The sequence below is a fragment of the Scyliorhinus torazame genome, chromosome 1 (assembly GCF_047496885.1).
Source record: "Scyliorhinus torazame isolate Kashiwa2021f chromosome 1, sScyTor2.1, whole genome shotgun sequence".
Classification (NCBI taxonomy): domain Eukaryota; kingdom Metazoa; phylum Chordata; class Chondrichthyes; order Carcharhiniformes; family Scyliorhinidae; genus Scyliorhinus; species Scyliorhinus torazame.
The window spans coordinates 261,520,964-261,547,903 of NC_092707.1; the positions used below are offsets into that span (position 1 = coordinate 261,520,964).

At 50.3% G+C, this 26,940-nt stretch overlaps 1 protein-coding gene across 1 annotated transcript in view; it reads left to right on the forward strand.

The window, feature by feature from the left end:
* The window catches only part of slc24a3 (solute carrier family 24 member 3), a 633,998-nt gene that overhangs the window by 415,416 nt on the left and 191,642 nt on the right, over positions 1-26,940 (forward strand). Inside the window, exons 5-6 of the mRNA XM_072505510.1 lie at positions 7,160-7,244; positions 8,636-8,739. Coding sequence (XP_072361611.1) covers positions 7,160-7,244; positions 8,636-8,739 — 189 coding nt within the window. The remainder of the gene's footprint in view (positions 1-7,159; positions 7,245-8,635; positions 8,740-26,940) is intronic.

A 26,940-nucleotide genomic window follows, 5' to 3' on the forward strand; every position in this document is an offset into this window, starting at 1 on the left:
CTAGATGGGGTACTCTTCAGAGGGTCGACGCAACTTTCATGGGCTGAATAGCCTCCTTCTGCACTGTTGGAATTCTATTCTATTCTAAAATTAGACTAATCTGTGTATCTTTCTAAATTTTCTTTGAACATATCTGATTATTACTTATAAAAGTATTTGACATTGAAGTGGCGGCTGCTTGACTGACAGCCAAGAATCATCCAATCGGTTAATAAAATGTCTATTCACTTTCTAATTGGTTGAGAAATGCAAGGCATCGTGAGGTGGCATGTGTTGGACAAGCAAATAATGGTATTGTGGAAGTGGGGATGATTGAGGCAGGAGGTCTTTGCCTTGGCGATAGAGATACTGGCAATGGCGCTTAAAGCATCAAGGGGTTGGAAAGGGATAGTATGGGGGGGTGGAGGACAGGGTCTCTCTGTATGCAGACTACCTATTGCTTTACATATCGGACCCATTGGAAAGTATTGGAGGTATCATGGAAATTTGGGTGGAATTCGGCCGGTTCGCTGGGTATAAGTTAAACATGGGGAAGAGTGCGGTCTTTCCGATCAATGTGAGGGGGCAGGAGAGGAGGTTGGACGAGCTGCCATTTAAGGTAGTGGGGGCGTGTTTCAGGTATCTGGGCATCCAGGTGGCGCGGGGATGGGAGCAGCTACATAAATTGAATCTGGGGTGCAGCAGATGAACGGGGATTTTAAGAAGGGGGATGTGCTCCTGGTGGCGGGGTGGGTGCAGTCTGTGAAGATGACGGTACTCCCGAGGTTTCTATTTGTGTTCCAGAACCTTCCAATTTTTATATCGAAGGCCTTCTTTATGAAGATTAATGCATTGATCTTGTGTGGGTGGGAAAAGACCCATGGGTAAAGAAGGTGCTGCAGGAGCGGGAACGTAGGGTAGGGTGTGGTGGGTGTGGGGGGCGGGGGCGCTGCGAGCTGGTCTTGCCAAATTTGATGAACTACTACTGGGCAGCAAACATAGCCATGGGCAGGAAGTGGGTAGAACATAGAACAGTTGGGGAAGGGTTGGTGTGGGAGCAGGTGGAGGCAGCCTCTTTTAAGGGCACTAGTTTAGGTGCATTATTGATGGCAACTCTGCCGTTCTCGCTGACCAGGCACCCCACCAGTCCGGTCATGGTGGCGGCCCTGAGGGTGTGGGGACAGTGGCGGCAGCACCTGAGGCTGGAGGGGTCCCCGGTTTGGGTTCCGATTTGTGGGAATCACAGATTTGTTCCAGGGGGACTGGACGCGGAGTTCCGGGGGTGGCAGCGGGTGGGGTTTGAGCGGTTTGGAGACCTATTCGTGGGGAATGGGTTGTGGTACTTACAGGTGCGGGACTACGTGAAGAAACAGGTGACGTCCTTTCCTGACCTGCCGCCCCGGGGTTGCAGGACAAGGTGGTGTCGAAACGAGGGTTGGTGAAGGCAGAGTGTCGGAGATTGAAAAATAATTAATGGACTGGGAGGGCATCCCGATAGGAGACGTTAAGCGTAAGTGGGAGGAAGAGCTGGGGAGGGTGCTGGAGGCTGGGTTATGGGAGGAGGCTCTGAGGAGAGTGAATGCATCCTCTTTTTGTGCACCTCATTCAATTTAAAGTAGTTGACAGGGTGGATATGATGGGGGCCAGAATGAGCAGGTTTTTCGAGGGGGTGGAGGGTAGGTGCGGGCGGTGCGCGGGGGTGGGGGCGGCAAACCATGTCCATATGTTTTGGGCTTGTCCAAAGCTGGAGGGATTTTGGTGGGGCTTCGCCGACGTGATGTCTGAGGTGCTGAGGTTGAAGGTTGTCCCGAGTCGAGATGTGGCAATTTTTGGAGTGTCGGAACACCCGGGAGTTAAGGGGACTAGAAAATCCAATGTTTTGGCATCAACAAAAACTAAAAAGAGGCAGGAGGTCAATTGATGACCCTCACTCCAAGAATATACTCCTCCAGAGAAGACAACCTCAACCTGCCCAATGTAATAAATTATATCAGAATATAAAGGTGCAAGTAAAGTTGCCGTAGTCCCAGATAACCGGCTGTTTTCCCCTTTGAGGGGGAGAGCTGACTGGTGGTGATTTAACTGCACTACACCTCCGGCGAGGAGCACGGTTGAGAAGGCAGAGCCTTCGTGAATAAACTCAGCTAGTACGGGAATTGAACCCCTGCTGCTGGCCTCGCTCTACATCACGAACCTGCTGTCTAGCTGTGGGTGGCACGGTAGCACAGTGGGTAGCACTGTTGCATCATAGCGCCAGGGTCCCAGGTTCAATTCCGGCTTGGTCACTCTCTGTGCGGAGTCTGCACGTTCTCCCTGTGATCTGCGTGGGTTCCGTCTGGGTGTTCCGGTTTCCACCCACAAGTTTCGAAAGACGTGCTGTTAGGTGAATTGAACATTCTGAGTTCTCCCTCAGCGTCCCCGAACAGGCGCCGTAGTGTGGCGACTAGGGGATTTTCACAGTAACTTCATTGCAGTGTTATGTAATCCTACTTGTGACACTAATAAAGATCATTATTAGATTATTATGTTACAACCCTCGTGGAAATCATTGCATCAGGACTATCAGATTCCCCGTGACCTCCACTGAATACAAGCACCCCTGGTAAGGGAGCGGGGCTTCCCCTTAACAGGGGAATACACTAGTATAAAAACCCTCACCTGGGTACAGGTTGAGGAGCGAGACCCTTCAGGGAGTGGAGATCTTGTGTATTGTAAATAAACCTGACCTTTGTTTTCCACCTGCTTGGTCAATGCGTGCTACTTTAGCGGATTCTACACTCGCCAACTGAACTAAACTGGTCCCCTGTTAGAATATACAAGGCAGACAACCGGCTGGTGCAATAAAGTTCCACTTTATTAGTTTTAAAAGGAAGGGTCCTAACTTTTCTGGTGAAATTATGACTTAGAATTCTAATCTGTCAGTCTTGACATATTGCTAGGTGGAGGTTGTTCTATTGGCTTGCCTGGATCTAACAATAATACATTTTTTTAAATTTAAATCCTGTCCTCCGATTCTCCAGGTCCTAAACAAGGCTTTGTCCACCCCACACACACACCTAACTACCTTAAACCGGCTGCTTTGAAACCTTGGGCCTCGGATGTGAAAGTGAAGGGAATGATATAATTGGTCATTTATTTTTAAATTAGTATAAAGCATAAATTATAGGGAGCTGAGTATGACATGGAAAGAAAGACTTTCCATTTAGAAAGCACCTTTCGCAACCACAGGATGTCCCATAGAACTTTGCAACCAATTAAGTATTTTCAAGTGTGGTCATTGTTGTGTGTTGTGGCACAGTGGGTAGTGTCCCTACCTCTGGACCAAGAGATCCGGGTTTGGGCCCCTCCTCAGGACTGGATGGCTCTGGAAGGTGTCTTCGCCCATGGTCTAACAGGTTGATTATCAGCCTGTAAATCCGTCCAATAGGCCTGATGGCAGGTGGTAAGCGTGGGAGAGTTTCCTGGTCAGCCATACTGCAGAGGGCAAGGCCAAATCACTGCAGTGCTTTGCCAAGCATGATGTGGAGATGCCGGTGTTAGACTGGGGGGTGAGCACAGCAAGAAGTCTTACAACACCAGGTAAAAGGCCATCAGGTTTGTTTCGAATCACTAGCTTTCGGAGCGCAGCTCCGTCATCAGGTGAATGAAGAGGTGGGTTCCAGAAACATATACATAGACAAAGTCAATGATGCAAGACGATTATTTGAATGCCAGTCTTTGCAGGTAATTAAGTCTTTACAGATCCAGGCGGAGCAACAGGAGAGAGGGATAATCACAGGTTAAAGAGACGTGAATTTTCTCAAGCCAGGGCAGTTGGTAGGATTTTGCAAACCCAGGCCAGGTGGTGGGGGATGAATGTAATGCGACATGAATCCAAGGTCCCGGTTGAGGCCACACTCGTGTGCGGAACTTGGCTATAAGTTTCTGCTCCGTGATTCTGCATTGTTGCGCGTCCTGAAGGCCGCCTTGGAGAAAGCTTACCCGAAGATCAGAGGCTGAATGCCCTTGACTGCGGAAGTGTTCCCCGACTGGAAGGGAACATTCCTGCCTGGCGATTGTTGCGCGATGTCTGGTCATCCATTGTTGCAGCGTCTGCGTGATCTCGCCAATGTATCATGCTTCGGGGCATCCTTTCCTGTATGAGGTAGACAATGTTGACCGAGTCGCACGAGTATGTACCATGTACCTGGTGGGCGGTGTTATCATGTGTAATGGTGGTATCCATGTCGATGATCTGGCACGTCTTGCAGAGATTGCCATGGTGTCGTGGTCGCTGTTCTGAAGGCTGGATAGTTTGCTGCAAACAATGGTCTGTTTTGAGATTGCACGGTTCTTTGAAAGCAAGTAGTGGAGGTATGGAGATGATCTTGGCAAGATGTTTGTCTTCATCGATGACATGTTGAAGGCTGCGAAGAAGATGTCGTAGTTTCTCCGCTCCGGGAAAGTATTGGACGACGAGGAGTACTCTGTCAGTTGTGTCCTGTGTTTGTCTTCTGAGGAGGTCGGTGCGTTATTTTGCTGTGGCCCGTTGGAACTGTCGATCGATGAGTCATGCGTCATATCCTGTTCGTACGAGGGCATCTTTCAGCGTCTGTAGATGTCTGTTACGCTCCTCCTCGTCTGAGCAGATCCTGTGTATATGTGCCACAGCAAAAACCCACACCGACCACTGTTGTGCTGTAAGAGCCACAGTAACCAATTTACACACAGCAAGCTCCCGCAAACAGCAATGAGATAATAACCAGTTCAACTATTTCAGCAGTGTTGATTGAGGGATAAATATTGATTGGGCACTGGGGTAACCCCCTGCTCGTCGTTCAAAATAGTGCCATGGAATCTTCTACAGCCACCTGAGATGGGTGATTGTTCCCAGTATCTGATAGCAAATGTGGCAGAAGATGGCACATGCAAAGGAAGCTGCCATAATGAAGTTATCCAATGGGACGCCGTACTAAGCACAAAACGCTGCCCGTGACCCAGTTGCAGATTTGATGCTGCCAATGTTAAGCAGTCACGCAATCACACAACTCTTCTATTATTCGTCCTACATGTCCCTCCTACAGAGGTGCCAACCCAAAATCTATATCCAGAACTTTCACGACATTGACATTTGAAATGAAATGAATGAAAATTGCTTATTGTCATAAGTAGTCTTCAATGAAGTTACTGTGAAAAGCCCCTAGTCGCCACATTCCGGTGCCTGTTCTGGGAGGCTGGTACGGGAATTGAACCGTGCTGCTGGCCTGCCTTGTTTTGCTTTAAAAGCCAGCGATTTAGCCCAGTGGACTTCACGTACAAAGACACTTTCTCTCATGGCCAAACTGTATGATGCACATACACACTGTAGAATGGTCAATCGAGCATCACTGTACAAGTTCTAGACACTTCCAGCATTACTTCATTGTTTACAGGACGATAAGCTCAAAAGAGTGAAAAATGAAGGCAGGAAAAGTGTACCCAATGTTATTGTCCTCTTAGCATCTTTTGAGGAGGTCACATTAGACATTCTTAGTGCTGAGAGAGAAGGGGGAGGGTGACCCTGGAGTACCATCCTTCTTACCTTGCACAGAAATATATTTGAGTACAGTGTCATGACACCGAGCATATTCCAAAGTAAGCAGTGTTTGAAGAGCATTGGCACTGAATCATACTTTATTAATCATGTCAAATAATGGTTGAACTGTTCACATTAACCTTGATTTCTACACATTGGATGGGATTTTCAGGCCCCCACCAAAGTGGGGAACTGAGGCAAATGGAGCCAAAAGTGCAAATGCCAGCCAGTGTACTGATTTCCGGCCATTTTGAGGTAGGGCTAGCCAGCTCCCATGAGGCACTCGGACAATTAGGCAGATTAAGAGCCTCATTAAAGGTAATTTAAGGAGGGGGAGTTGGATTTTCCAGTCGGCAACCAGTCCCCCGACACAATGGAGGCAGATCAACAGCCTGGAAGCAGGTATCCAGAGGCAGACCGTGAGCTCCAAAAAATAATTGGGTACTCTAAATTTATTTTTAAAAACTATGTTCAAGGCTGCGATAGACAGATTTTTAATCCGTAAGAGAATAAAGGGTTATGGGGATAAGGTGGGAAAGTGGTGTTGAGGATTATCATATCAGATCAGTCAAATGGTAAGGCAGACCCAGTGGGCCAAATAGCCTACTGTTGCTTCTATGTCTCGTGGCCTAATGATTAGGAAAGGCAATGCAGATGCAGTTACAGGTCAGTAACTTTTGGTACGTGAAAACTCACTAAACAGTCCGCGAAACGGAAGAGAAAAAGAAATCGCAAATTGCAGTGAAAAATGTAAATCCATTATTTTCCAGAAAATTGTGTTAATCAATTATTTATTCATCAAGCATAATCTACATACCCTTATTGAGTAACAAGATGGTTCGTAACCGTAACCTGGTACTTCTCAACAGAAGCGTTTGATCTGCTTAGTTGAAAAATCCTGAAGTAATAAGAAATTTGTTCGGATTCCCTTACATTATGAAAAACACACAACCTTTTTTTTTCCCCAAGGATTTGCAATTGATTCCAGAATCCATTTGAATGAATTACTATGGAAAGGTGTTGGATTTATTAAGTTATTAGGTAATTAGGCCATTGGGTTCTTTGGCGCTGTATACTAACCCCTGATAGATTGGTTTGTATTCAGCTGGTAGTCAGGATAAACCTCTTTATCTTATCTGGTAGGTGCTCAAAACAGGATCACCTTCATGTATAGCCTTTGCATCAGACACAAATTATAAGTTGTATCAACCCCCCTTGTTTTTGAATAAATGCGAAATAAGTTTTGTGCCCTCTTCAGCCCCCCAGAATTTTAAAGAAATGTTTGGCAAATGATTTTTCTTTTCCTTTGAGTAGTCTGAATAAAATTAGTTTGGGCAGAAGTTTCTAATGAATGCAAGTCAGCAGCAAAAGAACAACTTCCACAGTTTACCTTTAGTTCGGAAAAGGAGCTTCAAATGGGCTGACGCCCAGATGCTACTTTTTTTTTAAACACTGGACCTTACCTTTCAGAAATGTTGTTGAGGAAGAGAGATAAACAGGGGAAGACTGACTCACAGGTCAGGAAGCTGAATCACGAGCACCTGTTCAGGATGAGTGAGCACTATTGTAATTGCCGTGGTGATGACTTACCAATGACATTTTCTCGCTGTGCTTTCTCCCCTGTAGCGTCTACACCTCAGTGAAGATGTGGCTGGAGCGACTTTCATGGCAGCTGGAAGCTCAGCCCCTGAGCTCTTCACCTCGATCATAGGTAACTCGCTGAAGCCAAGTTTGAGATAAGGCAAAGCTGCCTGTCGTTAATCCTGATTTGTTCATCCCTACCTTGCCCATCAGTCACTTCTCCAGTAAACTGCCTTGACATCCATTTTTGCTTGTCACTTTGCAAATTGCACCTTCAAAGGCTCCACTTTAAAAAGAAACATTAGTAAAAACACAATCCTGTACTCTCCCTACATGTTCCATAAGGGGAGGTTTAGAATCAGACGCATCTTTTCTTAAAGTGCTCCTCTTAAACCATAAGACTAAGGAACAGAATTAGGCCATTCAGCCCATCGAGTCTGCTCCAATATTCAATCATGGCTGATATGTTTCTCATCCCCATTCTCCTGCCTTCTCCCCATAACCCCTGATCCCCTTAGAATCACTCCTTGTTCCAGAATCATAGGATGGAGGCCAATTGTCACTTGTCCGTGTCAGCACTTTGTAAGAGCAACTCCGCTAATTCCACTCTTGCGCCTTTTCCTCATAGGTCCGCATGTTTATTTTCTTCATCTTTGGAAAAAGGTGTGGAATTCTCCAAGTAAAGCTCTGTGTACTACTTCAGTACTTGACCGTGAGGCGGTTGTATGTGTAATAGGCAGAATACTCTCCTCACCTGCTGGCTTGCTGAGACATTGTTCAATAATGGATTCTGGTAGCCTTCTGATATCCCACCCAGTATATTTGATATTTAATATTAAAATATTTTCTGGGTTACAAAACATCAGGGACGGGATTCTCCCAACCCTGGGCCAGGCCGGAGAATCCCCGCGAACGGGCCACGCCACCCCGATGCTGGCACGCGATTCTCCGCAGAGTGGAGAAGCAGCGCCATTGGCGCCGGCGTGGTTGGCCTTTGGAGCCTTCACCGACCCTCCGAAAGAGCGCCCTACCTCGGCCCACTCCCCGTCCCTATTCCCGTAATCCACCCTAACCTTTAGACACTAAAGGGGAAATTTAGCTTGGCCAATCCACTGAACGTACACATGTTTGTACTGTGGGAGGAAACCAGAGCACCAGGAGGAAATCCACGCAGACACGGGAAGGAAGTGCAAACTCCACAGTCACCCAAAACTCAAACCCTGGTCTCTGGTGCTGTGAGGCAGCAATGCGAACCACTGTGCCACCCTATATATTTAATATTTTATATTATATTTTTTTCTGGGTTACAAAACATCAGGGGTGGGATTCTCCCAACCCTGGGTCACAATCTCCAGTATGCTCTCATTGCTCGATAACTAGCTCATGACAGTTGAGTACTTTGAATATCTCCACTGTTGTGTTCAACGTTTGTGCTGATGTGTCTTTCCTTGTGTGTACAGGTGGTATTCCAAAGATACCGCAGTTTGTATCCCTGCTTACTATCCCCTTTCTATTTCTCAGGGGTGTTCATCACAAAGGGGGACGTAGGGGTCGGAACCATCGTGGGTTCGGCAGTGTTCAACATTCTCTGCATTATTGGAGTATGCGGACTTTTCTCAGGATTGGTAAGCAAACCTTCAGTAGCCGTCTACAAGGTATTCGCATTGTGGTCAATGTGAGACATAAAATACCCAAACCCTTGGGTACAATGCCATTATTGGTAATTGGTTGGGTGGTCATGCCTTGGTAACATACAATGCAAAAGAGGAAGCACCAGAGAAACTGTTGGTGTGTCTGTTCCATTACGCCATGAAAATAGATTAAAAGAGCCTTTTTTTCCCTCCCTTCATCGAGGATGAGGAGGCAAGATATCTGCTATTGGCTTGTGCTTTACAAATAGTGAGATGATAGACAATTTGTGAAAAAAAATGCAATTGAGTTCAGGATATGATTATACAATCTGGGTAAAAGCAGTTAGCTGAAGGCTAATTGGATTCAACAAATGGATTCAAAATTAACTTAGATAAGCAATGCCAGACAGGCAGAACCTGAGTCATGTTAGATGGAGCAAGAGGTTTCTTTATGCTCATTTATTTCCAATTGCCAGATATTTTAGTCTGATTTGAGGACTTTCATACTTGGATTGCAGATTCTGATGTCAGATTTTTGGAAGCCCTTAGCAATGTTGATTACTTCCTCCACCCAACCTGCCCTGAGCTTAGTTGGGATATTTTTCACCCACAAATTCCACCCAAGGTACAGATTCTAAGAGGCTCGAACATGAGGCGGGGAGCATGATATCCAGATAAGGATTCCATTGTTTAGGCACTGGTTAAAAGCAAATTACTGCGGATGCTGTAATCTGAAACCAAAGACAAAATGTTGGAAAATTTCAGCAGGTCTGGCAGCATCCGTAGGGAGAGAAAAGAGCTAACGTTTCGAGTCCAGATGACCCTTTGTCAAAGCTAAAGATAGAGAAACACAGAGAAGGTTTTCTCTGTCTTTAGCTTTGACAAAGGGTCATCTGGACTCGAAGTGTTAGCTCTTTTCTCTCCCTAAAGATGCTGCCAGACCTGCTGAGATTTTCCAGCATTTTCTCTTTGGGTCCATTGTTTAGGACTGAGGTGAGGAGAGATTTCTTCACTAGAGGATTGTGAGTCTTTGTGTTTATCAACCCAGATGCAAATAGATGCTCCATTGCTGAGTATATTCCGCGGAGATAGAGATTGGTAAATGGTTTGGTTTTTCAGAGAGTCGAAGAATATGGGGAGTGGGCAGAAAAGTCGAGTTAAGGTAGATCAGCCGTGAAAGCATTGAATAGTGGATCAGGCTCGAGGGGCCGAGTGGTCTGTTCTTGATCCTACATCTTAAGTTCTTACGTACGAGTGTGCGCAAGTACAAGTGCACTTCTTCCAAGTGTGAGCCTGAAGAATGTCATTGGATGGCAGTGATTTGTTTGGACATTTTGAAAATGACAATGCAGTTTCCCGCAGAAAAAGACAGGTCAAGTATAAATTTATGACAACAAACGCATCCTTGCACTGATCCTCGACCCAAGTGGAGGTTGTCTTGGCTGAAAAGTGGCATTTTACAGCACATGAGGGAGAATAATTAGTGTTTGGGATGGTAATTTTTGATTTTCAGTAAGAAGTCTTACAACACCAGGTTAAAGTTCAACAGGTTTGTTTCGAATCACTAGCTTTCGGAGCACAGCTCCTACCTCAGGTGAATATTCTTGATTTAGGATGTTTGTTGAAGTGCTGTTCTGGTGTGACCTATCTTGCTTGATCGTTAACATTTAATGCCAACATGATGAATTAATAAAAATGGTGGAGAGAAATATTGGGATATTCTCTTACATTGTCCACTCAAATCCTTATTTTCAGTTTTTCCTAATTTCTGTAAGTTCCTACAGATCTGCAACATTAACGACAGCGTTTTTTTAACCTGTCAATTGTGAATTCTGTGGCCCCTTGAGTAGCATCCAGACTAGTTGTCGCCTCCATTGTTGTGAATTGTAAAGCTGGCTCTGCTGGGTAGAAAGTGTCGGAAAGAAATGGTGAAAATTTCAAAAACGTCTCCATGAGAGCAAAGTGAGTACAAAGCCAAGTTCGGATTGGATCTTGGAATGCTGGAAGTCCAACGCTCCACCGCCATATCTAAGCCTAAAACTACTTATTACATTTGCCAAAGAATTATAAACTGTTTTGGAGGTTTGCGTGGATAAAGTTCAGAACGCATTTTTGAAAGAAATTGCCATACGAGGGTTGATTTGGAGATTAGGAAAAGTATTTGCTCGGATAGAGGTGAGGCTTAATTAATTGGTGGGATGGAGGAGATATTGGAGTAGTGGTAATATCACAGAATTAGTAATCTAGAGACCCAGCCTAACACTCTGGGGGCAGGGGTTCAAATCCCACCATAGCAGTGTCATAATATCCATTCATGTATATAATGAGATGCAGACAGGCAGTGATTGACACACAGGATAACCAATGAACACATTAGACACATAACAACCAATCAGCAGGCAGGACACCACCACTATAAAGCACACAGGGCATTAAGGCTCTCTCTCTCGCTACAGGACACAGCTACTGAGACAGTAAGAGTGCACAAGTCAGTGAGCACTATCACCATGAGGTAGAGAGTTAGTCTGGTCAAGCCAGTAGGAGGTTATCAGTTAGATTGATAGAGTGCCAACTCACAGCAGACTATGTACAGCAATCAGCAAGTTCAATAAAACAGTGTTGGACCATCTCCTGTGTCAGAAGCCTGTTTCTAATTTTTCTCGGGTCCCCAGGCATGCGCGCCACGACCGGGTGGACGATGAGGCCGAAGACCCTGAGGCGCATGCGCGAACATCGGCCGACCGCACTGTGCATGCACGATGGTGCACAGAATGTGTTGCGTCAGCATCATGACTTGTCTGAATTGTGGCTCCGCCCATTTAAAGCGGCAATGTCCAGCCAAAGGCAGGCGATGTCTACAGTATGGAAAGCCTGGCCACTACGTGGCCTTCTGCAGGTCCGCTCCACCGAACAAAGCTAGCGATCCCAGCTGCAGCGCAGACGTGTCCGCTGCATACAACAAGGCATGCAGGATTCTGATCCAGACAACCCAACGGACCCCGATGCTGACTGCCTCGAGTCTCCATATCGGTTGGGCATCATTACTACACGCAAGTTGGTCTCTACCGTGCCTGCAAACCGCCTTTCGATCCTCATTGTGGATCCTGACGACGAGTGGTGTGCCATCATCATGGTCAACCAGTCTCACATCCGATTTAGTTTGGACACTGGCGCGTCTGCGAACCTCGTATCACATTCGGACCTCGACAGTATCCGACACCAACCTAGCATTCTTCCACCAGCCTGCCAGCTCCCTGACTACAATGGTAATACCATAGCTGCCAGTGGGTCGTGTCAGCTAGGTGTCTCTCACAAGGAAATCAAGGCGACGTTGAGATTCGAGATCGTCCGGCCTGACGAGGCATCCCTGCTCGATGCTCGCGCATGCAAACTCCTAAATCATGCCATGTCCTCGACACTGGCGACTGCCTCGCCCAATGTGAATCTCCAGGCTGAGATAGACGACATTCTCACACAATACCACAGTGTGTTTGATGGGATGGGCACGCTCCCATATCGCTACAAGATATTGCTCAAGCCGAATGCCACCCCAGTCATCCATGCACCACGCCGGGTGCCGGCTCCTCTCCAGGATCGTCTGAAAACGCAGCTACGAGAGCTCCAAGACCAGGGCATCATCTCAATGGTCACGGAACCCACAGACTGGGTCAACTCCATGGTCTGCGTCAAGAAACCCTCTGGCGAACTCCGCATTTGCATTGATCCCAAAGACCTGAATCGCAACATAATGCGAGAGCATTACCCGATCCCGAAGCGTGAAGAATTGACCTGTGAGATGGCCCACGCCAAATTCTTTACCAAGCTGGATGCCTCCCGTGGCTTCTGGCAAATTCAGCTGGACGAGTCCAGTCGGAAGCTGTGCACTTTTAACACTCCGTTCGGCAGGTATTGCTACAACCGCATGCCTTTTGGTATCATCTCAGCTTCCGAAGTATTTCATCGCATAATGGGGCAAATGATGGAGGGCATCGAGGGGATGCGAGTCTATATGGACGAAGTGATCATCTGGTCCACGACGCCCGAGGATCACATTGCTCGCCTCAAACAGATTTTCCAGAGGATTCATGAAAATGGCCTCCAGCTCAATCGGGCCAAATACTCGTTTGGGCGTTCCGCGATCAAGTTTCTGGGTGACCACATTTCACAGCAAGGTGTGCAACCTGACGCCGACAAGGTGCTGGCAATCAATGCCATGAAGACCCCAGAGGACAAAAAGGCGGTCCTCCGCTTCCTCGGGATGGTAAATTTTCTCAGAAAATGCATTCCCAACATGGCATCCCACACCACGGCCCTCCGGCATCTCGTTAAAAAGTCGACAGTGGGCTTCCGGTTGCGGCTATGCAGAGCTAAGTCGCACGTTCGGCAGCTCCCGCTTGCAACGGACTTTGGGGCTCTTTTCAGGGCCCCCAACGGGATTTTTTTCAAAATTCCCTGTGTAGAAAGAAGACTGCAACATTCCCCCAACAGTGTATCGCTTGGACCAGGAGCGGGGCGACTAAAAAAAGTGGTGGTGAACACAAAGAAAGTGCGAGGGGAGAAGTGCAAGATAGCGGCGGGCGGGGACCAGGCAGCATGGATGCATTGGGCGCAGGAGGCTATCCAGCACTGCTTCAGGGAGCTCAAAACTGACCTGCTGGAGCCGATGAAGGCTTCTATTGATCAGCTGCTAGAGACTCAGATGGCCCAGGGGGTGGCGATCCGCGAGGTCCGACAAAAGATCTCCGATAACGAGGACGAGATCTTGGGCCTAGCGGTAAAGGTGGAGGCGCACGAGGCGCTCCACAAGAAATGGCAGGAGCGGTTCGAGGAGATGGAGAATCGGTCGAGGCGGAAGAATCTGTGGATCCTGGGCCTCCTGGAGGGGCTGGAAGGGCCGGACGTGGGGGCCTATGTGGTCACCATGTTAAACTCGCTGATGGGAGCGGGGTCCTTCCAGGGGCCCCTGGAGCTGGAAGGGGCCCATAGAGTGTTGGCGAGGAGGCCCAAGGCTAACGAGCCTCCGCGGGCGGTGCTGGTGCGGTTTGATCGGTTCGCTGATCGCTCAGGTGGGCCAAGAAGGAGAGGAGCAGCAGGTGGGAGAACACGGAGGTTTGAATATATCAGGACTGGAGCGCGGAGGTGGCGAAGAAGAGGACCGGGTACAACCGGGAGAAGGCGGTGCTGCACAGGAAGAGGGTGAAGTTTGGCATGCTGCAGCCGGCGCGACTGTGGGTCACCTACAAGGACCGGCACCATTATTTTGAGTCTCCGGAGGAGGCGTGGGCCTTTGTTCAGGCCGAGAAGCTGGACACAAACTGAGGGTCGGGATGGGGGGGTCGGGGATTGTGGTTGTGTGTTACATTTTGAGGGGGGGTTCTTTGCTCTTGTTTCTTTTTGATTCCGTGTGGGTGGTTAGGGTGGGTTGGGCACTGTTTTGGTTGGGTCTGTCGGGTAAGCTCTTCGAGGGGGGCAAGTAAATGGAGTAGGGGTAGATGGCCGGTAGGGGGGATGGTGCCCCGCGGGGGAGGGTGATGCCCGAGTCGGGGGTGAGGGGACTGGGCCTATAAAAGGAGCTGCGTCAGAGGTGGCAGGGCTGGGCAGGTGGAAAGCGCGGGCTTTTTCCCTGGAGGGGGCGGGGCCGGGGCAGGGAAGCGAGGGTTGTTTCCCACGCTTTGGTTGGAAGGGGGAGGCGGAGAGCCTGCTGATGGGTAATGGAGTAATGGAGGAGGAGGGGATGTCCCACAATGGGAGGAGTCGAAGGAGAGGTGGGAGTGGCCGGGATCAGCAGTAGTCGGCTGACTTGAGGGAGTGCAATGGGGGAGCAAAGCAGCTAGGAGGGGTCCTAGGTGGGTGGGGGGGACCAGGTTGCTGCTGCTATGGTCAAGGGGGAGCTGGAGTGAGTAGAGGGGGTTGGGACGGGGGTCTGCCACCGTGGGGAACGGGCCGGTCGTGGGGTGCGGGCGTGTGGCTGGCCGAGGAGGAGTTATGGCTAGTCGGCGGGGGAGGGGGGCGTGTAGCCCCCTGATCTGGCTGGAACGTAAGGGGACTGAATGAGCCGGTCAAGCGGGCCTGGCTGTTCGCGCACCTGAAGGCGGATGTGGTCATGCTCCAGGAGACACACCTGAAGGTGGCAGACCAGGTAGGATTGAGGAGGGGGTGGGTGGGTCAGGTGTTTCATTCGGGGCTGGATGCCAAGAATCGGGGGGGGTGGCGATCTTGGTGGGAAGGGGGGTGTCGTTCGAGGCGTCGAGCATTGTGACAGACAATGGCGGCAGGTATGTAATGGGAAGTGGTAAGCTGCAAGGGGAGAGGGTGGTACTGGTCAACGTGTATGCCCTGAACTGGGACGATGCGGGTTTTATGCGGCGCATGTTGGGTCGGATCCCGGACTTGGAGGTGGGGGGCCTGATAATGGGGGGGGGACTTTAACACGGTGTTGGATCCGGCGCTGGATCGCTCCAGGTCTAGGACGGGTAGGAGGCCGGCGGCGGCTAAAGTGCTGACGGGGTTTATGGACCAGATGGGAGGGGTGGACCATTGGAGATTTGCACAGCCGGGGGCTAGGGAATTTTCATTCTTCTCGCAGGTTCATAAGGATCGACTTTTTTATTATGCGCAGGGCGCTGATAGCGAGAGTAGAGGATACCGAGTACTCGGCGATAGCCATTTCGGATCACGCCCCGCGTTGGGTAGACCTTGAGCTGGGGGAGGAGAGGGACCAGCGCCCGTTGTGGCGCTTGGAGGTGGGGTAGTTGGCGGACGAGGAGGTGAGTGAGCGGGTCCGAGGAAGCATAGTGAGATACCTGGAGGCCAACGATAACGGGGAGGTCCGAGTGGGATGGTCTGCGAGGCGCTGAAGGCGGTGGTTAGGGGAGAGCTGATCTCCATTAGGGCCCATAAGGAAAGGAGAGAGCAGAGGGAGAGGGAGAGGCTGGTGTGGGAGATGGTGAGGGTAGACAGGAGGGACGCGGAGGGGCCGGAGGAGGGACTGCTAAGAGAGAGGCATAGCCTCCAGGCCAAATTCGACCTGTTGACCACCAGGAAGGCGGAGGCGCAGTGGAGGAAGGCCCAGGGGGCGGTTTATGAATATGGGGAAAAGGCAAGCCGGATGCTGGCGCATCAGCTTCGGAAGTGGGACACAGCTAGGGAGATCGGGGGAGTTAAGGACAGGGGAGGAAGTGCGGTGCGGAGTGGGGCTGGCATCAATGGGGCCTTCAGGGACTTTTATGAGGAACTGTATCGGTCCGAGCCCCCACTGGAGGAGGGAGGGATGGGCCGCTTTCTGGACTAACGGAAGGTCCCGAAGGTGGAGGAGGGACTGGTGGCGGGATTAGGGGCCCCGATTGGGTTGGAGGAGCTGACCAAAGGGATAGGGAGCATGCAGGCGGGAAGGCACCGGGGCCGGACGGTTTCCCGGTCAAATCCTACAAAAAATATGTGGACCTGCTGGGCCCGTTGCTGGTTAGGACCTTCAATGAGGCAAGGGAGAGGGGGGCTTTGCCCCCGACGATGTCCCGGGCACTGATCCCCTTGATCCTGAAGCAGGACAAGGATCCCCTGCAGTGTGGGTCTTACAGGCCGATTTTGTTGTTAAATGTAGATGCCAAGGTGCTGGCGAAGGTCTTAGCCACAAGAATTGAGGACTGGGTGCCGCAGGTGATCCATGAAGACCAGACTCGGTTTGTGAAGGGGAGGCAGTTGAACGCGAATGTGCGGAGGCTCCTGAACGTTATTATGATGCCGGCGAGGGAGAGGGAGGCGGAGATAGTGGTGGCGATTGAGAAGGCCTTCGATGACTTCCGGTTGCGGTGATGCCTTGCTAGCCGCACGTTTCGGCTGCTGCGGAAATCCAAAAGGAAATGGCTAAAGAGTGGGTGGACGGGGATGGTGTGCGACGCTGGGGGAGCGAGTGGGAGCGCGGAGGCGGGATATGGGACTGGCCTAGAGAAGGAAATGGCTAGTCGACACGGGAGGGGGGCAGGTAGCCCCCTAGTGAGGCTGATCACGTGGAACGTGAGAGGCCTGAACGGACCGATAAAAAGGGCCCGAGTGCTCGCGCATTTGAAAGGACTAAGGGCAGACGTGGTTATGCTCCAAGAGACGCACCTAAAGGTGGCGGACCAAGTTAGGTTAAGGAAAGGATGGGTGGGACAGGTGTTCCACTCAGGACTAGACGCAAAGAACAGAGGGGTGGCCATTTTGGTGGGGAAACGGGTAGCATTTGAAGCAAAGAACATCGTAGCAGATAGCGGAGGTAGATATGTAATGGTGAGTGGCAGGCTGGAGGGAATGGAGGTCGTGTTGGTTAATGTGTATGCCCCAAACTGGGACGATGCGGGATTTATGAGACGGATGTTGGGGCGTATACCGGACCTGGAGGTAGGAAACTTGATATTGGGAGGGGACTTTAATACGGTGCTGGACCCGGGGCTAGATAGATCCAGCTCAAGGACCGGAAGAAGGCCGGCAGCGGCCAAGGTACTTAAGGGGTTTATGGACCAAATGGGGGGGGAGTGGATCCATGGCGATTTCTTAGACCTAGGGCTAGGGAGTTTTCCTTCTTCTCCCATGTCCATAAAGTGTACTCCCGGATAGATTTTTTTGTTTTGGGAAGGTCGTTGATCTCTAGGGTGGAAGAAGCTGAGTACTCAGCCATAGCGGTTTCGGACCATGCCCCACATTGGGTGGACCTGGAATTAGGAGAGGAAAGTGAGCAGAGAACACTCTGGCGATTAGATGTGGGATTGATGGCGGATGAGGGAGTGTGTGCAAGAGTGCGGGGGTGTATTGAGAGATACCTGGAGGTCAATGACGACGGCGAGGTCCCTGTGGGAGTGGTATGGGAAGCACTAAAAGCGGTGGTCAGAGGAGAGCTGATCTCCATTGGGGCCCACAAAAGGAAAACAGAGGCCAAGGAAAGGGAAAGATTACTGGGGGAGATTTTAAGGGTGGATAGGGAATTTGCAGAGACCCCGGAGGAGGAACTGTACAGGGAGAGGAGACGACTCCAGACGGAGTTTGACCTTCTGACCACCAGAAAGGCAGAGGTACTGTGGAGGAAGGCACAGGGGAGGAGGTATGAAGATGGGGAAAAGGCTAGTCGCCTGTTGGTTAATCAATTGCGAAAGAGGACAGCAGCGAGGAAGATAGGAGGAATTAGAGACGAAAGGGGAGACAGGGTGCGAAGGGCAGGAAAGATAAATGAGGTGTTCAAGACCTTCTATGAGGGACTGTATAGGTCTCAACCCCCAGAGGGAGAGGAGGGGATGCGGCAGTTCCTGGACCAATTGAGGTTCCCGAAAGTGGAGGAGCAGGAGGTGGTAGGCCTGGGGGCACCGATTGGGGTGGACGAGGTTATTAAGGGACTGGGAAGCAGGGAAGGCCCCGGGACCAGACGGGTTCCCGGTGGAATATTACAGAAAATATGTGGACTTGTTGGCCCCGTTGATGGTGAGGACGTTCAATGAGGCCAGGGAAGGGGGGACTCTACCCCCGACGATGTCGGAGGCGACGATATCGCTAATTTTGAAGAGGGATAAAGATCCGTTGCAGTGCGGGTCCTATAGACCTATTTCATTATTGAACGTGGACGCCAAATTGTTGGCAAAGGTACTGGCATCGAGGATAGAGGACTGTGTCCCGGGGGTAGTGCACGAAGACCAGACAGGGTTCGTAAAAGGGAGACAACTGAATGTTAACGTGCGACGACTATTAGGGGTGATAATGATGCCCCCAGTGGAGGGGGAGGCAGAGATAGTGGCGGCAATGGATGCAGAGAAGGCATTTGATAGGGTGGAGTGGGAGTATTTATGGGAAGTGTTAAGGAGGTTTGGGTTCGGGAACGGGTTTATTAGCTGGGTTAGACTTCTTTATGGGGCTCCAACGGCAAGTGTAGTTACAGGTCGACAAAGATCGGAGTATTTCCGACTATATAGGGGAACAAGACAGGGATGCCCGCTGTCTCCATTGTTGTTCGCGTTGGCAATTGAACCTCTGGCCATGGCGTTGAGAGACTCCAGGAAATGGAGAGGGGTGATTAGAGGGGGAGAAGAACACCGAGTCTCGTTAGACGCAGATGACCTATTGTTATACGTGTCGGACCCAGCGGGGGGCATGATAGAGGTTATGCGAATTTTGAGGGGGTTCGGGGATTTCTCGGGGTATAGGCTAAACATGGGGAAGAGTGAATTATTTGTGATACATCCAGGGGACCAGAGTAGAGAGATAGAAGGCTTACCGCTAAGGAAAGTGGAAAGAAACTTCCGATACCTGGGGATTCAGAACGCTAGGAGCTGGGGAACCTTGCACAGACTTAATCTGACACGGCTGGTAGAACAAATGGAGGAGGACTTCAAGAGGTGGGACATGCAGCCTCTGTCGCTGGCGGGCAGGGTGCAAGCAATCAAGATGATGGTCCTCCCGAGGTTCTTATTTGTATTTCAATGTCTCCCTATACTAATCACTAAGTCATTTTTTAATAAAATAGACAGGAGCATAACGAGCTTCGTGTGGGCAGGGAAAGTTCCGAGAGTAAGGAGGGGGTTCCTTCAGCGTAGTAGGGACAGAGGAGGATTGGCACTACCGAACTTGGGCGATTATTATTGGGCCGCCAATGTGGCAATGATACGTAAATGGTTGATGGAGGGTGAGGGAGTGGCGTGGAAAAGACTGGAGAGAAAGTCCTGCAAAGGGACGAGTTTAGAGGCGCTGGTGACGGCGCCGCTACCGTTCTCACCTAAAAGGTTTACCACAAATCCGGTGGTGGCGGCAACATTGAATGTCTGGGGACAGTGGAGGCGACAGAGAGGGGTGCGGGGAGCCCTGGTGGGGTCCCCAATCAGGAACAACCATAGGTTCGCCCCAGGAAGAATGGATGGAGGATTTCAGAGCTGGCACCAGTTGGGAATTAGGAGAGTGGGAGATTTGTTTATAGATGGGACTTTTGCGAGCTTGGGAGCATTGGAGGAAAAGTATGGGTTGCCCCGGGGAAACTTCTTGAGATATATGCAGGTGAGGGCGTTTACTAGACAACAGGTGAGGGAATTTCCGTTGCTCCCGACACAGGGGATTCAGGACAGAGTGCTTTCAGGGGTGTGGGTCGGAGAGGGCAAGGTGTCAGAGATATACAGAGAGATGAGGGAAGAGGGGGAGGAGTCGGTGGGTGAACTAAAAGGAAATGGGGAAGAAGCACTAGGGGAGGAGATAGAGGAGGGTATGTGGGCTGATGCCCTAAGCAGGGTAAATTCCTCTTCCTCATGCGCCAGGCTTAGCCTGATTCAATTTAAGGTGCTTCATAGAGCACACATAACGGGAGAAAGATTGAGCAGGTTCTTTGGAGTGGAGGACAAATGTGAGAGGTGTGGGGGGAGCCCGGCAAACCACGCATATATGTTTTGGGCGTGCCCGGCACTGGAAGGGTATTGGAAGGGAGTGACGGGAGTGATTTCGAAGGTGGTGAAGGCCTGGGTCAAACGAGGCTGGGGGTTAGCTCTATTTGGAGTTGCGGATGAGCCGGGAGTGCAGGAGGCGAAAGAGGCCGACGTTGTGGCCTTTGCGTCCCTAGTAGCCCGGTGCAGGATCCTACTCATGTGGAAGGAGGCGAAACCCCCCGGACTGGAGGCTTGGGTAAATGAAATGGCGGGGTTCATTAAATTGGAGCAGATAAAGTTTGCCCTGAGAGGGTCGGCTCAAGGATTCACCAGGTTTAGTTTATGTCAAAAGATAATGGGGTTTTGTTATTTGTGTATTGTTAAAAATTTCTTTATTGTTACGTTTGCTTTGTAAGAGGGGAAAAATTGTTCTCTGGAAAAAATTTTCAATAAAATATATCTTTTTTTAAAAAGAGAAGGCCTTCGATAGGGTAAAGTGGGGGTACTTGTTGGAGGTGCTGAAGAGGTTCAGGTTTGGGGAGGGGTTCGTCAGATGTGTTAGGCTGTTGTACGAGGTCCCGATGGCGAGTGTAGCCATGAACAAGAGGAGGTCTGAGTACTTTTGGTTGCATCAAGGGACGAGGCAGGGGTGTCCCCTGTCCCCCCTGCTCTTCGCACTGGCGATTGAACCCCTGGCTATGGGACTGAGGGAGTCGAGGAACTGGAGGGGGTTGGTGCGAGGTGGGGAGGATGTCGCTGTATGTGGCGGACCCGGTGGGGGGAATGCCGGAGGTAATGAGGATCCTCAGGGAGTTCGGGGATTTCTCAGGCTACAAGCCCAACATGGGGAAGAGCGAGTTGTTCGTGGTTCACCCAGGGGACCAGGAGAGGGGGATTGGTGAGCTCTCACTAAAAAGGGCGGAGAGGAGCTTCAGGTATTTGGGGGTCCATGTGGCCAGGAGCTGAGGGGCCCTGCATAGACTTAATTTCACGAGGCTAGTGGAGCAAATGGAGGAGGAGTTTAAGAGGTGGGACGCGTTGCCGCTGTCCCTGGCGGGTAAGGTGAAGTCAGTTAAGATGACGGTGCTCCCAAGGTTTTTGTTCCTGTTCCAGTGCCTCCCCATTATTATCCCGAAGGTCTTCTTTAGGCGGGTCAACAGGAGCATAACGGGGTTTGTGTGGGCGCGAGGGACTCCGAGGGCGAGAAGGGTGTTCCTGGAGCGGAGTAGGGATGGGGGTGGCTGGCACTGCCCAACCTCTGTGGGTACTACTGGGCCGCCAATGTGGCGATGGTGCGCAAGTGGGTGATGGAGGGGGCTGCATGAAAGAGGCTGGAGACGGCGTCTTGTGAGGGCACAAGTCTGGAGGCGCTGGCATCGGCGCTGCTGCCGCTCCCTCCAATGAGGTATACCACGAGCCCGGTGGTGGCGGCTACCCTCAAAGTCTGGTGGCAGTGGAGGCGGCACAGGGGGAAGTGGGAGCCTCGGTGTGGACCCCAATACGGGGGAACCACCGGTTTGTCCCAGGGAGAATAGATGGAGGGTTTTCAGGGTGGCACAGGGCAGGGATAAGAAGATTGGGGGACCTGTTTGTGGATGGGAAGTTCGCGAGCCTGGGTGAGCTGGAGGAGAAGTATGGGCTCCCCCCAGGGAACACCTTTAGGTATTTACAGGTAAGGGCGTTTGCCAGGCGGCAAATGGTGGAATTCCTGCTGCTGCTGCCACGCACGGTACAGGACAGTGTGCTCTCGGGGGGGTGGGTTGGAAAGGGGAAGGTCTCGGAAACTTACCAGGTGATGCAGGAGGAGGGGGAGGCCTCGGTGGTGGAGTTGACAGGTGGAGTTGAAATGTAAGTGGGAGGAGGAGTTGGGGGAGGAGATTGAGGAGGGGACGTGGGCAGATGCCCTTGGAAGGGTGAACTCTTCCTCTTCGTGTGTGAGGCTCAGCCTTATACAGTTTAAGGTGCTGCACAGGGCACACATGACCGGGACAAGGATGATCCGGTTTTTTGGGGGTGAGGACAGGTGTGTTAGGTGCTCAGGGAGCCCAGCAAACCACACCCATATGTTCTGGGCATGCCCAGCGCTGGAGGAATATTGGAAGGGCGTAGCGAGGACGGTGTCGAGGGTGGTAGGATCCAGAGTCAAGCTGGGCTGGGGGCTCGCAATATTTGGGGTTGCAGGGGAGCCGGGAGTGCAGGAGGCGAAAGAGGCCGGAATTCTGGCCTTTGCGTCCCTGGTAGCCCGGCGAAGGATTCTTCTTCAGTGGAAAGATACGAGGCCCCCAAGCATGGAATCCTGGATCAACGATATGGCGGGGTTTATTAAATTGGAGAGGGTGAAATTTGCCTTCAGGGGATCGGTGCAAGGGTTTTTCAGGCGGTGGCAGCCGTTCTTGGACTTCCTGGCAGAACGGTAGACAATGGTCAGCAGCAGCAGCAACCCGAGGTGGGGGGGGTCTAATTTATTTTTGATTGTCTACACTGGGGGATCTGAGGGGGTGTATATATTTGCTATGTTTGCTGTGTGTTAATTCGGGGTGTTAATTTATTATTTATGTATGGGGGGAGGGGGGCACGGGGTTGTTTTATTTTTGTTGTGTATTTAATTCTATTGGGTTCCTTTTTCATTTTGTTGGTGATATTTTGTGAAAACTTCAATAAAAATTATTTTTTTAAAAAGTCGACAGTGTTCCAGTGGCTTCCCGCACATCAAGCGGAGTGGCTTGAGCTGAAGGTGAAGCTCACCACAGCCCCAGTACTGGCGTTCTTTGACCCAACCAAGGATACCAAGATATCCACAGACGCAAGCCAGGACGGCATTGGGGCGGTGCTCCTCCAACGAGACGATTCCTCGTCCTGGGCTCCAGTGGCATATGCATCCAGGGCCATGACTCCGACCAAACAACGGTATGCCCAGATCGAAAAGGAGTGTCTGGGTCTCCTGACAGGAATAGTCAAGTTTCATGACTACGTATACGGTCTGCCGAAGTTCACGGTGGAAACAGACCACAGGCCTTTAGTCCTCATAATCCAGAAGGATTTAAATGACATGACACTTCGGCTGCAGCGAGTTCTTCTTCGTCTCCGCCGATATGACTTCAAACTCGTCGAGACACCGGGCAAGGAGCTGATCGTCGCGGATGCCCTATCCCGACCCATCACCATGCCGTGTGAACCGGGTGACTTCATTCGCTACATCGAGGCACAGATGCAGTTGTGTGCCAGCAACCTCCCAGCCACTGATGAACGAGTTGTCCAGATATGCAAAGAAACTGTCCTCTACTGCAGTGCGTGATGCAACACCTTTCCCATGGCTGGCAAACGGGGCAGTGCCCCCAGTTCTTCAACGTTAAGGACGAGTTAACGGTTGTCGAGGGGATCCTTCTTAAACTAGATAGAATCGTCATTCCCCAAAGCATGCAAGCCATGGTGCTCAGACAGATCCATGAGGGTCACCTCGGGGTTGAGAAATGTCGACGCAGAGCTCGGCAGGCAGTCTACTGGCCTGGCATCAGCCAGGACATTGCCAACACGGTCCTCAATTGCACAACATGCCAGAAGTTTCAACCAGCTCAGCCCAAGGAAATACTGCAACAGCACGAGATCGTGACTTCTCCGTGGTCCAAGTTGGGGATAGACCTCTTTCACGCAAATGGGCGTGATTACGTGCTCTTGGTCGACTACTTCTCCAGCTACCTGGAAGTGGTGAAACTGTCGGACCTCACCTCCAAGTCGGTGATTAAAGCCTGCAAAGAGACGTTTGCCAGGCACGGCATATCACTCACAGTAATGAGTGACAATGGCCCATGTTTCTACAGCCAAGAGTGGTCCAACTTTGCACGATCCTACCACTTCAGTCACATCACATCCAGTCCCCATTACCCGCAATCAAACGGATAGGCTGAAAAAGGGGCCCATATTGTCAAGCGGTTGCTGTGCAAGGCTGCAAAGTGAGCCTCGGACTTCAACCTGGCACTGTTGGCATACAGGGCAACCCCTCTGTCGACTGGTTTGTCTCCGCCGCAACTGCTCATGGACCGCAACCTGAGGATGACTGTTACATCCATGTTACAGACCTTGACCGCAACACGGTGCTGCAGAAAGTGCAGCGATCCAGGGACCAGCAGAAGATCACGTATGATGCTCATGCCAAGGATCTACCTGCGCTGACTCCAGACGATGTTGTTCGCGTCCACTTGCCTGAGGGAGGTTGGTCAGCCCCAGCTATTGTCGTCAGGCAGGCTGCCCCCAGGTCCTTCATTGTCCAAATGGCTGATGGCTCCATGCTACGGCGCAACAAGAGGGCGCTACAAAAAGTTCCCTGCCCACCGCCTGGCCGCACTTCTCCGCATGTCATCATTCCTCCTCCGGACATCTCGCAACAAGAAGCCACCGATCTGGCAGTGATCCCGCCTCTCCATGAGGCCAACGACATGGCAGCAATCCCGCCTGTCCAAGTGCCGACGTCCCCCCCTCCACCTCTGAGGCGATCGACAAGAATTTGTCGCCCGCCACAAAGGCTGAATCTATTGACTTAAATCTTGTAAATTTTGTTCAGTTTGCTCTGTATCTGCATGATAGACACCTTCCCGTATACATATGTTCATTCACTCACCACTTGTATATAATCATGCATGTATATGGGCAGCACGGTAGCACAAGTGATTAGCACTGTGGCTTCACAGCTCCAGGGTCCCAGGTTCGATTCCCCGCTGGGTCACTGTCTGTGCGGAGTTTGCACGTTCTCCCCGTGTCCGCGTGGGTTTCCTCCGGGTGCTCCGGTTTCCTCCCACAGTCCAAAGACGTGCAGGTTAGGTGGATTGGCCATGCTAAATTACCCGTAGTGTCCATAAGGGTTGGGAGGGGTTATTGAGTTGCGGGGATAAGGTGGAAGTGAGGGATTAATGTGGGTCGGTGCAGACTCGATGGGCCGAATGGCCTCCTTCTGCACTGTATGTTCTATGTAATCTATATACCGCCACGTTCCAAAATTTACTTCAAAAAGGGGAGATGTCATAATATCCACTCATGTATATAATGAGATGCAGACAGGCAGTGATTGACACACAGGATAACCAATGAACACACACGACACATAACAACCAATCACCAGACAGGACACCACCACTATAAAGCACACGGCATTAAGACTCTCCCTCTCTCTACAGGACACAGCTACTGAGACAGTAAGAGTGCATAAGCCAGTGAGCACTATCACCATGAGGTAGAGAGTTAGTCTGGTGAAGCCAGTAGGCGGTTATCAGTTAGATTGATAGAGTGTCAACTCACAGCAGACTATGTACAGCAATCAGGAAGTTCAATAAAACAGTGTTGGACCATCTCCTGTGTCAGAAGCCTGTTTCTAGTTTCACTGCATCCAGTTGCAGTCAACGTTGAACCAACTTACTTGACACATCAGGCAGCTGAATGAGTAAAAACACATTTGGTTCACTAATGTGCTTTCAGGAAGGAAATCTGCCATCCTGACCTGGTCTGGCCTACATGTGACTCACAGCAATGTTGTTGACTCTCAAGTGCCCTCTGAAGAAGCCACTCAGTGCAAGGGCAATTGGGGATGGGCAAAAAATGCTGGTCTTGCCAGCGCAACCCATATCCCATGAAAGAATTTAAATAGATGTAGGGAGTGATTTTGCTTTCTGTTTAATATTAAATGATTTGGATACAGATTTAAGAGATTATTATATTTTGCTGACATCGAATCAGATGTGGGAAACTGAAGTAACAGAGAAAGATAACGTGGAACATTTTTACCATAAATGTCTATTAAAGTAGAATTGGTAAATATTTCAAAAGGAATAATATCAAAGAATGTGGGAATGAGGGAGAGAAGTATGATTAGAGTAATTTACTCCAATGCAGTGGGAATCAAAAGCCAAATAGATTCTTTCTGCCTGAAGCCTTCAGCACACTGAGTCAAGGTTGTTTTTTTATAAGCTCCATTGTAGAAGCTTGATCATGTAATTTAATTTGGCACGCCAGTAGTGTACTAGGGGGTGCTGCGATGTGTCTTAGATCCTGTCGTTTGGATGAAATAAGGTTCTCAGATAGACCTAAATTATCGCATTGTACTATTTATTCCCTCGGTCAACATTTCAAGAAATGGACAATCTAGTCCTTTATCTGAATGCTGCCTGCCAGGCATGCTGTGTTCATTTTTGACTGCTGCTTCCTCCTGCATGGCACGGGACTTCAAAAATATTTAATTGAAGCGGCACAGTAGCACAGTGGTAAGGCAGCACGGCAGCACAGTGGTAGGGCGGCACGGTCGTTAGTGGTTAGTACTGTTGCTTCACAGCTCCAGGGTCCCAGGTTCGATTCCTGGCTTGGGTCACCCTCTGTGCGGAGTCTGCACGTTCTCCCCATGTCTGCGTGGGTTTCCTCCGGGTGCTCCGGTTTCCTCCCACAGTCCAAAGATGTGCAGGTTAGGTGGATTGGCCATTTAAAAAATTGCCCTTAATGTCCAAAATGGTGAGGTGGAAAATGGTTAGTGGGGTTACTGGGTTACGGGTATAGGGTAGACGTGTGAGCTTAAGTATGGTGCCCTTTCCAAAGGCCGATGCAAACTCGATGGGCTGAATGGCTTCCTTCTGCACTGTAAATTCTATGATTCTATAGCAAGCCCTGCGGTGATGACAGGCGCCAAACAAACACAAAGGTTTGTTTCCTTCCTAAAATCCTGATTCCACTAAAGTCAATTATCCTTTGAATTTATCTTTTTGTTGCTGCAAGCAAGGCCGCACACCTTCCTTTACAACTCCCTGGATCAATATTGCCTCATTCAATGGGGTATCTTTTTTGCTGCCCA